Raw genomic sequence first — 15,105 nt, forward strand, 5'->3', positions numbered from 1 at the left:
ACATCCTAAGAAGTGAAGACTTTCAGTAACATAGTTCATATTTTCATATGTATTTCCAGCACAACTAAGTGTCTGTGCAGTTAAGTAAAAGGCCAAATTAAGAAGCATGAATTCCCACAGATGTACCAAACTCTGTGTGCAGACTGACCACCCCTTTCCCCAAGGAACTCACAGTTTTATGGAGGGAAGAGAGAAGTGAACCTTTATAACACAACATGCTCAATGAGGAGGCAGATGTGTGGAGAATGAGGAAGGCTGATGGGGGAGCACTCAGGAGGGACGCCTGAAGGGCGGAGACTCAGCGAAAACCTCTGTGGAGTTAAGGGCTAAGCCCAGGCTTGAACGACATGGTAGGGGTGCCGGGGACTGGGTGGTGAACAAAATCACTCACGTCCGGCGAAGTCACGTGTTCAGAGGCATGCGAAGTGGAGCAGTTCCTTATTCCCACCCAGTACACCCGAAGAACACCGCTAGTATCAATCGCGGTTCAAAGCGGGTGAGGCCCGGAGTGGCAAGAAATGAAGTTGGACACACACGCAGGGGTTAGGTTTAAAGGCCTCCTGTGCCACCTTAACAAGAAAGAACCTTGTTCTAATGGCAAAAGTCTTTTGAAGCACAGAAAGCAGGGGAGTGACAGGATCACATTTCCATTGTGGAGTGCGAAACTAGCCATTAAATCCTGAGCAGACTGCATGGAGAGCAGGGAGGACGGAAGGTGCTCCTGGTTAGGATTCTCTCTATACCATAAAGGCCCCTGCTGTCTGCTCCCCCTTCCTCTATCAAGTGCCTACACAGGGGAACAAACAGAGAACACTCAAAGGCTGACTCACGATCATTAAAAATAGGTAGACCTCAGGATTAATTAGATTACCACATCAAGGAAACAGAGGACAGAGCAAATATTTACTGTCTACTATTCTACTGTGTAAGGGTCTTTAAAAAAATAATAGTTTATTAAGATGAAATTCACATATCATAAAATTAACGATTTTAAAGTAAACAATCCAGTGCACTGAGTACATTCACAATGTTGTGTAAATCTATCCAGTTCCAAAACACTTTCATCACCCCAAAGTGAAACCCCAGACCCATTAAGCAGTTTCTCCCCATCACCCCTCCCCCCAATCCCTGGCAACCACTAACCTACTTTCTCTCCCTGTCAAGTTCCCTACTCAGGACATTTCATATAAATGGAATATTACAACATGTGGCTTTTTGTGCCTGACTTATTTCACTTAGGATCATGTTTTCAAGGTTCATCCATGTTGTATCAGTACACCACTCTTCCTTTTTTTATTTAATTGTAGTAAAACACACACAACACAGAATTTACCATCTGAACCATTTTTAAGTGTAAAGTACATTCACGCTATTGTACAACTAACCTCCAGAACTTTCATCTTGCAAAACTGAAACTGTACCCATTAAAGAACAACTCCCCATTTTCCTCTCCCCCCCAGACCCTGGCAACCATCATTCCCCCTTCTGTCTCTATGATTTAGATGACCGTAGGGACCTCATGTAAGGAGAAATCACACAGCATTCGTTTTTTTGTGACTGGCTTATTTCACTTAGACTTCATTCCTTTTTATGGCTGAATAATATTCCCCTGTATGTATTGGACCACAATTTGTTTATGCATTTATCTGTCAGTGAACTCTTGAGTTCTTTCTACCTTTTGGTTATCATTATAAGGGTCTTTTAAAATAATAAAACGAAGTCGGTCAAACAAGCTTGAAACATGGAAATACAGACAATCAGGAAGGAAGCAAGACACCTGATTTCTTAGTTCACCTATTCCAAGACCACAGTCCACACTCAAGACGGGGCACCCACTGACACCACAAATACTTATTAACTAGATGCTGGAAGGGATAAAAAGATGCACAAAATATGGTCTTGTCCTTTAAAGGGTGTAAAGTTTCTTGAGAAAGCTAATAGATGCAGGTAAGTACAACACAAGGCTGAATAAGGAAGAAACTGAGAGCTCTGTGTGTGACCAGACTGTGACCTGGCCTCAGAGGATGAGGAGGAACTGGACAAAAGCAGACAGGTGAGAGAGCGGTGGGAGCAATGTGAGCCAAGGCTCAGAGCAGGCAAGTGTGTCTGCAAATAGCAAACCAATTTTAGTCACAACTGTCTACATGCTACAAACTCCTTTTGCCCTAATACGAAGGCAACCTAATTAGTAGGCCAGACGAACGAGACTATGTGAATTTTAATAAACTAAACGCCAGTGAATGGGAATGAAAATCACTGTCCAAGAAGCGCCTAAGTGCTGATTTTCAAACAGGTAAACGTTTAAGCCCCCCCAAAATTGGACAGGAACTGTCTCCTCTCTTCCTGAAGAGAACATCCAGAGATGGAGCCTCCCCAGTGTCCCTCAATAATACTTCCTGACTTGGAAAAGTAAATACTTCTTCAGTTCATTGGCTTTGGTTTCACTTCTTACTCAATTCTCCTCAAAGAAAAGAACACCTGTTTAGAATCTACTTCATGAACATTCCCTAACGATAAAGTATTGAAAATAAAATCATATACTCAGCTCTCCACTTGGGTGTTTACAGGAGTCTGATTCTTTTCACTTTTTTGCAAGGGAAACGGGAAGGAAGAAGCAAATGTGAGGAATGTTAACCAGACGAAACTGCCTCTCCCCATTAGGTGTCAGCATGAAGAAGCAGAGGCATCTAACGTAACTGTCAGGTCTCTGCTCTGGCCTGTCAGACAGGAAGTGGGGAAGCACTGAGGGGGCACAGAGGGGGAAGAGCGAGGGAAGAGAAGGGCAGTGAGAGGGATCGAGGGACAGACACACACCAGTGTGGGTCCTGCTGTAGAAAGGACCCGTGCGGGACGGCACCCACAACGGAGCACAGAGCTGGGATTCCCTGCTCCTCGCTCGGGGTGCGTGCTGGGCTGGCCGTCTGGGTTTGGGGACAAGTACAGATACAGCGGAGGAGCGGTAAGACAGGCAGTTACGGAATGGCTGAGGGAGAAGAAAGAAACGGGAATGGGGACCAGAAGTAAAGAAAGAAGAGATATGGGAAGTGGGATGACAAACAGCAAATGCCATGGAGCAATTAGGACAAAAACAGAATCCACAAGATGGGACAGTTAAGAGGTCACTGGTGACCTGAACAGAAAGAGATAATTTTTGGGGTTTGAAATTCATTTTCAGATGACTGAGTTCCAGTAGAGGAAATGGTTTCAGCTCCTCCTAGACAGCACACCGAGGTCAGGAGTCAACAGAAGGAACAAGAACGACGACCAGAGTCAGCATCCCGGTGACCCCAGGTGAGGATTTCACATTTCCTGCAGAGGCACCAGGTATGTCTGTTTATGCACAGAAGAGCATCTGAAGACCTGGATACTCTGAAGGGGGAACTGGGAGTAAAACTGGCGGTCACAAGGAACTGTAGCCTGATCTCTAATTTTAGTATTCTTTATAAGGAGAATTTATTCATGTCTATACCTATATAATTAATTAAAATTAATTTTAAAATAAAATCTACAAATAAGGAGATAATATATTCACTGGTCTCAGAACTGACTGTGTGCAGGTGCACTATGAAGTATCCTCAGCCAGGCTAGAGGCCTTTTGTGTTAGTACAAAGTAGACCCTTATTATAGCTTACTGTTTTTAATTATAACATTTTAAGGATTACATCTTAAGCCTCCTTCTAGCCAAATTATTCTAACTAGAATTATTTTCACATAAAAATATTTTATTAACAAACTAAAATTTAAAATATTTAAATGTATGTCAGCAGACGGCTATATTATTTAGGTAAGGTAATGTGTGGCCAACATGACATTTTCTCAGACAGGACTATGTTCCCTGAAATAAGAGTGGCACCAGAAGAATATAACAAGTAGATACTGGGAATAAAGAGCATTTAAGGATTAAGCATTTGTTAGTCTCTTAACTTTTAGACATCTGACACACAATAACTTTCTCTTTATTATTAAAAATCATAACTAGATATACAAATTTATTGTTCAGATATAAGAACAATACTAATCAACAAAAAATCAATTAATGCCACTCTCTCTCTGCAATATAACTGAACATAAGTCATAGAGAATTTGTCAAGAAGGTGTTCAAAGTTATTTTTAATCAAAGTCATAGTTAGGAATAGATATTATGATTTATACTTCCTATTTTGCATTTGTCATTTCTAAGCATCATTCACTTTTGTTTACACTGAGAATTGAAGAGATTTGGCCCAGGGTAAAGATTAATAGTACATTTATGAAACCCGAAATCAAGACCTCTCCAAGATGGACCAGTTTTTAAACAGGCTCCCTTCATCAAGGAATAAAAGAGCAATCCACTTTATCTCCTGCAAGATGAGGGACTAGATGGGACCCAGAGAAATACACGGAAATACTAAAATATAAATTCAAGGTGATTCAAAGTGGTAAATGTTCTTGTTTTAGTATCGTAAGTATATTTCCTTTTAAAACTCTGCATCTGGGGGCGCCTGGGTGGCTCAGTTGGTTAAGCGACTGCCTTCGGCTCAGGTCATGATCCTGGAGTCCCGGGATCGAGTCCCGGGATCGAGTCCCACATCGGGCTCCCTGCTCGGCAGGGAGTCTGCTTCTCCCTCTGACTCTCTTCCCTCTCGTGCTCTCTCTCATTCTCTCTCTCTCAAATGAATAAATAAAATCTTTAAAAAAATAAAAATAAAAAAAATAAAACTCTGCATCTGGGCCTGTAATAATTTACAAGTTACAGAAAGAGCTTCAGGATAGCCGAATAACTATAAAGAAAATTTTAAAAAAGAAATTAGTAACAGTATTGCAAAGTCTGTTGGTTACATTTGAGAAAAATTTTCCCTGTTAAAGGAGATTGCAAGTAACAATGTGAAAAAAGGTCCATCTCTCAGTAGTTTCTTGATTAAGCATAATAAAGAGCATGTCAGCAATATTACAAAATCTGTTCTTACAGAATTCATTGCTGCTTTTAAAATATTTTATTGCAGAAAAGTTTGGGCATCTACAGAGAGTTCCTTAGGCTTGGTTCTGTTCTATTTTCACCTTGTTTGCCAGCCACCTCCTCTAGTCAGGGTCAAAGCAAACAGTAAACTGTTTACTGCACATAACAGACATCAAGTCCCCCAAAATGCTGGATTCTTCAAAACTAACGTCTAAACAGGCAGCAAAGCAATGTTTTGGAAATCATATGCACTGACATGGCATTACTTTTTTAAAGGGCTTTAAAGAGTGTGAATAAGAACTGTTAAGCTCAGATTCTTTGTGTTTCCTATAGACAACAAAACCATCATTTATATTAATTATATTTAGCCAAAAATACATGGCCAAAATCATCCTCACAACTTAATTCTTAGTTGTCAAGTGATATGCTTATAAAATCTACTCTGTGGCAATTTTTCAATTAGAACAAATTTTTCCATATTCAAATATAAGAAGCTGATCAAAGGAATTCTTTAATGAATGTGTCCTATCACACCAGGCACTGAAGTCTAAAGCTAGAGTTTAATGATGCCTCCATTGAACCAGTAACACCAGCTAGCAAATTAAAAAGCCAAAAACCATAAAATTCATATGACACTTTCATTTTTGAAGCAAAAATATCACCAAATTAATTATTTTATGCAGGACTCAACGTATTTTCAATTTTACAATTAAAGTAAAAACTATCACTGATAAATTGCTGAAATAAGAGAAAAGCTGCTCATATACAGGTAATGTTGGATTTTTCCTTGCTATTTCATTTCTTATTTCACTGTAAGTGATGGGGTGCTGCTCATGGGATTCCCAGGGGCAGATGAGAGCATCCTAAGGGTCAGGCTTTCCTTGGGAGAGGCAAAGAGAAAGAGTGAAAACTTTCACAGCTTGGAATGTGGTTGTGAAACACATCCTCTATTCTAGGCTTATGAGCTTTTCAGCTGGTAAATCAAAACCCTGTTATACACCAGGATAACATTCATGACAATTCTCCACATTTTATCTTCTTAAAAATCAAAGGCTCAGTCCTAAAGGGTTAATAGAGGAATTACAAAGTAACTCTCTAGTTTGCATTTCCCATAATACTAAAATAAAGCTGCTTCTTTTAGTCCAGAAATTTGCTTTTTTAATACTGTGAAAAGCCTCCATGAATCTGTTTAACGTATTTACTTCTTTTCATCTATTCAGTGCCACTGGGCATAACCTGTAATGCAGTGCGTGTTGATATTTTGCAAAGCACCACATGACTCACTGTACCCTAATGCGCTCCATTAATCCTGTTTGGACAGCTGGGTCCAGGCGTTTGTTAGCTGCATTCTAATTGTCCCATCTTTCTTTTTCTTCTTTTTAGTTATCTCTATGGCAAACTACTCAGGAATTTAATTTGTTGATCTTCAAAAAGCAAATTTTGTCATTAATTTGTTTTCTTTGTATTAAAAGTATACCTACCATGCAATTTTCTTCCATAAAATCAGTATATATCACTATTAACAATAAATCTTAAATAACAGATCACAGTAAGTTTTATAAATGACTAAATGGTAGGGTGGCTATAATATCACAGAAATTATTGTTGGACTGTCATAAAACAAATGATATCACTTAGTTACAAATGAAGTTACTGAAGTGCATACTTTTGGCATTTTCAAGATTAGCGCACCATAAGCAGATGTCAAAACAATAACAAGTCCTATAAAGCAAACACAAAAGAGGTAAGACCACTAAGTAAATAAGCTTTGTATTAGTCTGTGGAACAGTGGTCTCTTTACATTTATACTTAGATTTCACTTCTTACTAAAACATGAAATTCTCGGTAAGCATTGCGCAGATAACTATAAAGCTTCTATTTCCCTCTTGCAGCCTGCCTCCCTGCTGGCCAGGAGTCTTGAATCAACAACGGAGCAAAAGAAGAGGTAAACAAAAGCTACTCAAAGCGACTAGTAATTTTTGTTATGAGCAAGTTGCGAAGGTTGAATGATGGGATTCTTCTAATCATTTGTGAACACTCTTAAGTGGAAACCTAGGTCCAGAAAACCAAACAGAACTGCCTAACGGAAACTTTTGTCTGAAATAATATTTAGCCAAGAAGTGAGATCACAGCCTGCAACATGCTTTATAAAAGATAAGAAGGCCAAGTGAAGATTTGTTCAACTATTTCAATGACAACGTAGAAATGTACTAGTTTTAAAAGATGATCAACGTTCCTGTAAATTGAAAAATTAAGAAAACTATATAAATGACAGGCAAGAAAAAAATTCAACAACCAAAGGATGCCCTTGAAATCTGCACATGCTCGCATGTTTTCAAGTCTATTTCATGGACATGAAGCAGTTTAAAAAAGTTTTATACATTTTCAATTTTTTACACCACATCCTAAATTATAAGTTTTAAAACACATTTCATATAAGAAAAATTAGTTTAATACTTTCTAGACATTAAACATTTTTTTTAATATCACAGTTTTCTCACCAGAGAACTCAAAAGCTTAACTAGTCAGTGGAAAAAACTGTCCACACTGTTTGGAGGGACATTTTTAAGTATTTAAAAAAATAAATGGACCTTATTTGATACAAGTACTTGTTTTGGTATGGTTCTCTACATAAACGAAGTATAGAAGTTATAAAATAATGTGAAACGAAATACTGTATTTCAAAGGATGATCTTTTTGAAAAAGTGCAAAAACTAAAAGTTAAGGCAGAAGTTTAAGAAAGATACGTTCACAAGGTATGGACTTTAAATGGACATTTCTCCTGTAAACTTACCCAGTGTCCTTGACATCACAGGGAGTGCAGAGCTCAAGACCAAGATGGACACACAATTCCCAATGATCTGTGTGGGGTCACAAAGAATATTGGGCAGTCAGACATTAGAATGACAAATGCAATCAACCTACTCACATTCTGGGAACTTACTGCACATTTTACTTACCTTGTACTATTGTGCTGTACTTTGCTAACTTCTTAATGATATTACTCAGTACAGAATTTAAAGAGACTAAGAAACGTTTTCTACAAATATTTAAAGTTACATCTGTAAAGTTCTAGAAGGTATTTACAGTAGCTGGCACAAACATAAAGTTATAGGACATTTAAATTACACCTCAGACAATGCACTTTACATTATTGATTTAGGTTGCCAATTTTAAAAAGGTTTGCCTGTCAAGTAAAATAGAATGAATACATTTAATACTTCTGACTATATTTTTAAAGCCAGACTACTGCTCAAGATATATAATATCTACTTCTAATACGTTCAACTATTATAAGATTTAATTCCAAAAACCTAGAAATCTAAAACCCCTAAATTCTAATAATTCATTTCCAATGTGTCCTACGCTTATTCTTTCATATTAAATAAAAGGAGCTGAAAATACTGATTAATGCTGATGATCACTTAAACTAGATGCTAAGTATCTCAACAAGTCATAGCATTCTATAGATAGGTAAATAAAGTACATAAAATAACTTTTCCTTTTTAAGATAGGTTGAAAATATATGATATGTAATAAAAAGAAAAGAAACCAGCAGCTCTTATTACTTATTCTTCATGGTCAGCCTGTGGGAATATTTTAACACTATATAAGGTAACAGTCTTTGTTATTCCAAAGCCAATGACACATTGTAGGAAGTCAAATTAGCCTCCGACTACAAAATGTTTCTGAATAGAACTCTTCCGTCTTGCTTTAATTATTCAAATTTGAAATACTTTGTCTCTACTACTTGTAGCAACTAAGTTCTTCCAGATTTCAAACAAGCTCCCTGAAGTACAGTTTGCACAATCAAAGTTACTCATTAGCAATACGTTTTCTTTAGAGGAGAAAGAGTCCTTTCATTAGCCTTCTGTAGCTGGTTAACAAGCCCTGCAGTTGTATGCATTTACAAGTGAATGGATGCCATCCAAATTAAACAGAGCAGCACATCCTTTTCCCACTCATTCAGCATTTTGAAAATCTTTCAGTTTGTGTTTATGCAATTTACAAACAAATACCTATCACCGCAAATGAACCATTCAGGGCGATTACAAAATAAAACAGCTCCTTTGCCTTGGAACGCAAAAGGGAAGCACAGCCACTAAGACTTCACCTTACCTTTGTCATAGTTGTGTCATCCTTCTTGGGAATAAAATTTCCAAAAAATCGGAGGCTATAGAAACCGACAACAGAGGACACCATAAGATAGCTGTGAGAATCAAGGAAAAAACTCTCCCAAGAATGCAAGTTTCCTTAAGTTCTCAGTAGTCTCCAGAAACTCTTAAGGTCCAAAAGGAAAAACAAAAAGCCACTTGGTGTGCTTGAGGAAGACTGATTTGTTTTCCCTTCTAGGAAAGTGTCTTAGTAAATTACCACTGTTCCAGAAAACTAAACAGAAAATTTGTTAAACAATGTTTAAAGAAAGGATACAAAATCAAAATGATTTCAAGTGCAGCTCCCACAAAACCAAAAGCAGAAAGAGAAGCATTTCCTATTCCAGGACCCTGGGAGGGGGGAAAAATCGCTTTTCAGAATTGAAGGACACTATATATTTGCTTTCCCTAAAACTGTTTCATAAATACAGGAATTAGGAATGCTTAATACCCTAGAATAACATCTAGATTTTCTAAGGACAATAAAACATGACATTAGATTGCATTCATCAACTAATGCAAGCACATGTTAATAATTTTAACAAGCTCAAAACATCTCCGATTTATCTCAAATGTAATTTACTTATCAAAATGATATTATACTTATTGTTCAAAGTCCTGAATATTATTGGAAGAAAAATTTTTTAAAACAGTACCACAGGAATAGAATATATAATTATTTAAATAAACCCTACAACAACATATAAAAATTATACAATTAAAATATATCAAAGTAGGCTAAGCATAGAAAGAAAGTGAATGTGCATATCCTATTTCTACAGTTGAAAGTTGTTTCCCCAAATCTTCCTTGGGAATTCAGACGTTTTTAAAAGATATAACTTAATTAACACAGATTTTTTTTAAGGTAACACTACACATTTTTCCAAAACATTATACCTATTGTCAAAACCTATCTTTATCTAGAATGTAAGAAAACAAGCGGAAAAACCAGTATTTATTAATGAGACCGAACAGGCAAAAAAATAATTTCTTACTAAAGTAGGAAGAATATTTTCAAAGTTTACCAGTTAAAGGAAGTATTCAAATATGAACTACTGTTCTACTATCAGCTTTAATTGTATCAAACAAAAATACCAGGAAAATTAAGAATGTATAGTCAGGTTAGTAAAAAATAAACCAATAATATCATACACATCATATATACATTCTAATTTTGGCATAAAGAAGTAAGAATACTCATGGAAATTTCATATATATAAACAAGTCAAAGAACTATCAACTTTTTGTCAGTCTTTTGACAAAGAAATGAATAACGCTAATAGACAGCTTATTGGCTGGGTGAAAAACATTTTGGAAATATTCCCTATCTCAAGAGAAGTCCTCCAGGCAGAATTAAGATGATCTGATTTATTTACACAATCATGCATAGGCCCTACCAGGTATAAGTTCCTCTCTATGATACACTAAGGGGATGGTACAAAAATGTACTATGGGGGCTTGGGACTTACATAGTGTGCCAACGTATAAAAGAGGGTTACAAAGCGAATAGAAGCCAACACAGTAGATAACTTCCTGCTCTATCAATGAACTTGGGTCTACACAAAAGATTAAGACCAGGCTGCAGATGAAGTACTGTTTAGTGTCATTGTTTGCTTGTGGAGTGAAGCACCTGGAAAGCATGTTGGCAGGCTAGACAACGGGCAGTAACAGAAGGCAGAATGTCCAGCAAAAGTTAGAGGAGGGCAGAATCTAACTGGAGAATATGGCTGAAAAAAAATTAGCTTTGAAAGAACAGGGTATCTCTGGCTTGGACTGAAGGGAAGAAATTCAGGTTGATGTTGGCTTATTTCTATGAGAGGAAAGGTATACATCCTCTGGTTCACAGAGACAAGCGGCACTAAAAGTCTGCAAGAGTTTTGAAGTCCTTTCCTATGGGGAATGAAAATGCTACTGACTTAGAAAAATATAAGAAAATGTTAGGATGTAAATGCTACTTTAAGCAATCAAAAGTTTACAGAGACTCCTAGAAGTATGCCAAAAATGAATCTTTAGTGATAACTACCTTCTCTATGGAGAATATATTTAAATAGGCTAAAAGATAGAGCTTAATAGAATCATCACCTTTTAAACAAGAGAGAAAACAAATTCATGAAAAGATGTACATCTGACACTCCTCCAGTAACTAAACATTTGACTCAGATTCATAAAATGTGTGACTCTTCTGAAACAGAAGTCCCTACCAACCACAGATCAGCATCTTTTGCAAACACTATGAATCCATCTAATAAACTCCTTCCACATCACTATTTCACCGAGTATACATTTTCTTAAAGAATTACAAATATGAACTTTAGTAAAACTAAAATCAACTGTGATACAAAATCTAAAAGGAAACTCTGATATTTGGTAAAAGGGCTAGCCAACCAAAAGTAAGAAATTAGAAACAAAAGTCATAGTTCACAAACACTGTTTACAAAGGCTCTTTACATAAAGAAATTCATACAACCTGAAACATAGGTGCAGAAAGGTGATGTTTTAAATTACTTATTTGAAACACTCTGGGTATATACACAGAACACTTTTGCAAAAGAAAGACATTTAAAGCACTTTACCCTTGTTCCCTTTGGCATGGCTGTTTCATCAACCAACAGGCAAAGAATATTACAAGCCACCAAGAGGACCGAGATGGACTACAACACAAAAAATGATTATCAGTTCTGAATTTCACAGATATTTTGTGAGTACACATGTATTAAAATCTAAGTTATCAATCAAATATACACTTCAGAACAGAGGAGAAGACCAAAATTCTACACACAAACAAACCGAAAGTAATTAAACTATCTGCAAAAACTTCAGAATAAACTCTAAAAACTCTGCAAATTATTACAATTTCAAAGCTTGTGACTAAAGCTAATAATATAGATCCAGTTACTGACTGATTCCCAATTGGAAACCCACAACTCCACAGATTTAAAAAATGGTTACAATGTTATTAGAACTAATTTAATAATATAATTTTCACATCTCATCATAGTCTGAAGCAAGATATCTGCAATACCTTGTCTCTTAATTCTAAATGGCACAAAAGAGTAAATGTCCTGCTTTCATGAGGAAATAATCTTAAGAACTTTTTAAAAATTGCCATTAATTTCTATTTTTGTTCTATTGAGTTTTTCCAAATAAAAGTATAGATGGATTTTAATCCTGTTGATAGAAAACCAGTTTACTTGAAACCATTTAGCTGAGGGAGTTGCCATACTCAAATATCAAAAGTAAATAAAAAATAATTTGCTTTATTTAACTAGGCAAATAAATTCTTACTGTCTCAATAAGAAGGAGAACCATAACAGCAGGATACACCAAATTTCTTTCCCATGCTGAAGCTTTTTTTCGCCTCTCTATTAAGAAAAAAAACAAAATACAACAGAAGATTTCCAAAAATTCTCTCCAGACCCATATTTTCATTCCTTACTGCTATAACCAGTATGTATTATTTTTATAAAATTTTTTCACAAACATAAATTATTTTTAATTTTCCTCCAAAAACTATAAAAATCAGAGTTTTAAAATCACTTTGCTACATTAAATAGCTCAATCCTATGATGCTTACATTTTAGCTCTGTAAAGACATCTCAGTTGCTAACGAAATGTACTGTTAATACACGGTTTACTATGAAAATATAGAAATATTTGTATTTGATGTAGATTTACATATTGATACAGATTTGAGTGAATAAAGTTAACATGAGTAAAAAATCCCCTTTAATCCAAAGATAAATACCTCCAGTTTTCTAAAAGTGGAAGCAAACTTCTGGCTACAGTGATCTACCTGATTCACACACCAATCCTCATGCTATGAACAACTGGTAAAAACAAATCAAACTTAACTAAGAAAAAAAGATACATGAAGGAATCACAGAGCTACCACAACAAAACTGTGAGGTCAATACTCTGTGAAATGGATTGATGTGAGCCCTCACATTTGCACTATCTTTCCCTCAGAGTTTTCCAACAAAAAAATGACATGGCCCCACAAAGCTGAGAAATCAAGCAAATATCAGTGGGTGAAAGAAAATGATGCTAAAGCAATGCTTTCAGCAAACTCAACAGCATCAGGAAAACAAAAACTGGAGTGTGGGGCTACCAAGGCAGCCAAAATTTGAGAGGCTATGATCACAGAGAAAAGGAAAGAAAAAAGAAGGGAGCCTAACATTCAGCCTTTTGCCCTGCAAGGCACCAATGGCCAGCAGGCTGAGAAAGTGACGAGAAGGTGCAGCAAAAGAGAAGGGGCAAAGCTTCTGTCAGGCTCACACTTCCTGAGATAAAAACTAAAGTTCAGGGTACATAAGGAAGATGGTATCATAGTCAACAACAAAACACCCAGGCTTTCACTTAGGAAAGCTATACACTAGAAGCAAGGCCAAACTGCAAATCGACCGGCTCTCATGAAGACCAAAACCCACTCTGGAACTATCACCAGCCCAGACAGATGAGAGGATTTGCCCCTACTCTAAATGCCTACCAGAAGAAAAAGTAAATCCTCTCAAGAAGAAAACATTATCCAGAGTTTTTATTTTGTATAAGAAATGCCTGACACTCAATCAAATGTTCCCTGGAGATAGGACAAAGAAAAAAGATAATAGAAACAGACTCAGTTTATCCAGATATTGAACTTATCAGAAAGAGGTCTTAAAATAACTGATTAATATGTTCAATAAGGTAAGTGACAAGATGGCAAATGTCATAATTTGAATCTGAATGAAAATTCTAGAACTAAAAAATACTGTAACTAAAATTAAGATTTCAAGAGATAATTTAGCAATAGTTATGACACAGCTGAAAAGACACTGAAATGGAAGACACATCAATAGAAAATATCACAGATCAAAGAATGTGATAAAGGAGGGGAAACTCAGAAAACAATACAGGAGTGAAAAGTCTAGCACATGTGCAGCTAAGGTCCAAGGAACTAAAAGAAAAGGAGCAGAAGCAGCATTTGATGAGACGATGGCGAGCAAGTCCCCAAATGGGTAAAAGACATTAGGCCACACACTGACGAAGCGCCACAGATCTCAGAAGAATAAACACAAAGAAAACCAAACCTGAGCACATCAGGGTAGAACTACTAAACAAAGACAAAAAGAAAATCTTAAAAGCTTTCAAAAGGGCAACAATACAACTTTTAATGAGAAACCAGAAGACACTAGAAAGACATTTTTTTCAATGTTGAAAACTACCAAATAATAATTCTAATTCTGTAAAACTGCACTACCAATGAGAAGGCAAGTAAAAATGTTTTCAGGTAACAAAAACTAGAGAATCCGTTGCCAACAAACCATCACTAATGAAACGCTAGCAGATGTTTTTCAAGCAGAAGCTAAATGAACACTGGAAACACAAATCAGGGACGTATAAATTAAAACACCCGTGAAAACCACTTCACAACCACTAAACTGGTAAAAATGTAGAGTCCAACAATGTCAATTGTTGACAAAGATGCTGAGCAACAGGAAGTCTTACTCATGCCTAAAACAAATGCAAAACAATACAACTACCTGGGAAAACAATTTGGCATTATTTTAGAAAGCTATATATTCACATACTCAACGATCCTATAATTCCACTTCCAGGTATGTACCATGAAAAAACATGTGTACCAAGAGGTATGAAGAACAATGTTTATACCAATATTATTCATAATAACAAAAGAGAAACACATCAAATATCCACCAACAGCAGAATGAATAAAGTAACTTCAGACAGTATGATGTTGTTTACAAAAATGAAAATGAGAGGAACCTACAGAATGGGAGAAGGCATTTGCAAATGATATATCCACTAAAGGGTTAATATCCAAAGTATATGAAGAACTTACACAACCCAGCACCAAATTAAAAAATGAAAAGAAGACTTGACTTCTTTTCCAAAGAAGACATCCAGATGTCCAACAAACACATGAAAAGATGCTCAACATCACTATTCATCAGGGAAATGCAAATAAAAACCACAATAACACAAGAAAAAACAAGTGTTGGCAAAGATGTAGAGAAA

At 36.3% G+C, this 15,105-nt stretch overlaps 2 protein-coding genes across 7 annotated transcripts in view; one reads left to right on the forward strand and one right to left on the reverse strand.

The window, feature by feature from the left end:
- RNF32 (ring finger protein 32) overlaps nucleotides 1-7,014 on the forward strand; it is an 80,351-nt gene extending 73,337 nt beyond the window's left edge. Inside the window, exon 9 of the mRNA XM_025862132.2 lies at nucleotides 6,829-7,014. Coding sequence (XP_025717917.1) covers nucleotides 6,829-6,885 — 57 coding nt within the window. The 3' untranslated portion in view covers nucleotides 6,886-7,014. The remainder of the gene's footprint in view (nucleotides 1-6,828) is intronic.
- LMBR1 (limb development membrane protein 1) overlaps nucleotides 1-15,105 on the reverse strand; it is a 55,929-nt gene that overhangs the window by 17,880 nt on the left and 22,944 nt on the right. For all 6 annotated transcript variants that reach the window (XR_012376690.1, XR_012376691.1, XM_073887541.1 and 3 more), the window contains exons 4-8: nucleotides 12,376-12,452; nucleotides 11,664-11,741; nucleotides 9,368-9,441; nucleotides 9,056-9,146; nucleotides 7,731-7,797 (exon numbers count right to left, since the gene is read on the reverse strand). Coding sequence is in view for 4 of the 6 variants with exons in the window: in XM_073887541.1 (XP_073743642.1) it covers nucleotides 7,731-7,797; nucleotides 9,056-9,146; nucleotides 9,368-9,441; nucleotides 11,664-11,741; nucleotides 12,376-12,452 (387 nt within the window). In the remaining 2 variants the exon portion in view is untranslated. The remainder of the gene's footprint in view (nucleotides 1-7,730; nucleotides 7,798-9,055; nucleotides 9,147-9,367; nucleotides 9,442-11,663; nucleotides 11,742-12,375; nucleotides 12,453-15,105) is intronic.

The sequence above is a fragment of the Callorhinus ursinus genome, unplaced genomic scaffold, assembly GCF_003265705.2.
Source record: "Callorhinus ursinus isolate GAN/ISIS: 27379988/994484 unplaced genomic scaffold, GSC_fseal_2.0 scaffold80, whole genome shotgun sequence".
In the NCBI taxonomy this organism is placed as follows: domain Eukaryota; kingdom Metazoa; phylum Chordata; class Mammalia; order Carnivora; family Otariidae; genus Callorhinus; species Callorhinus ursinus.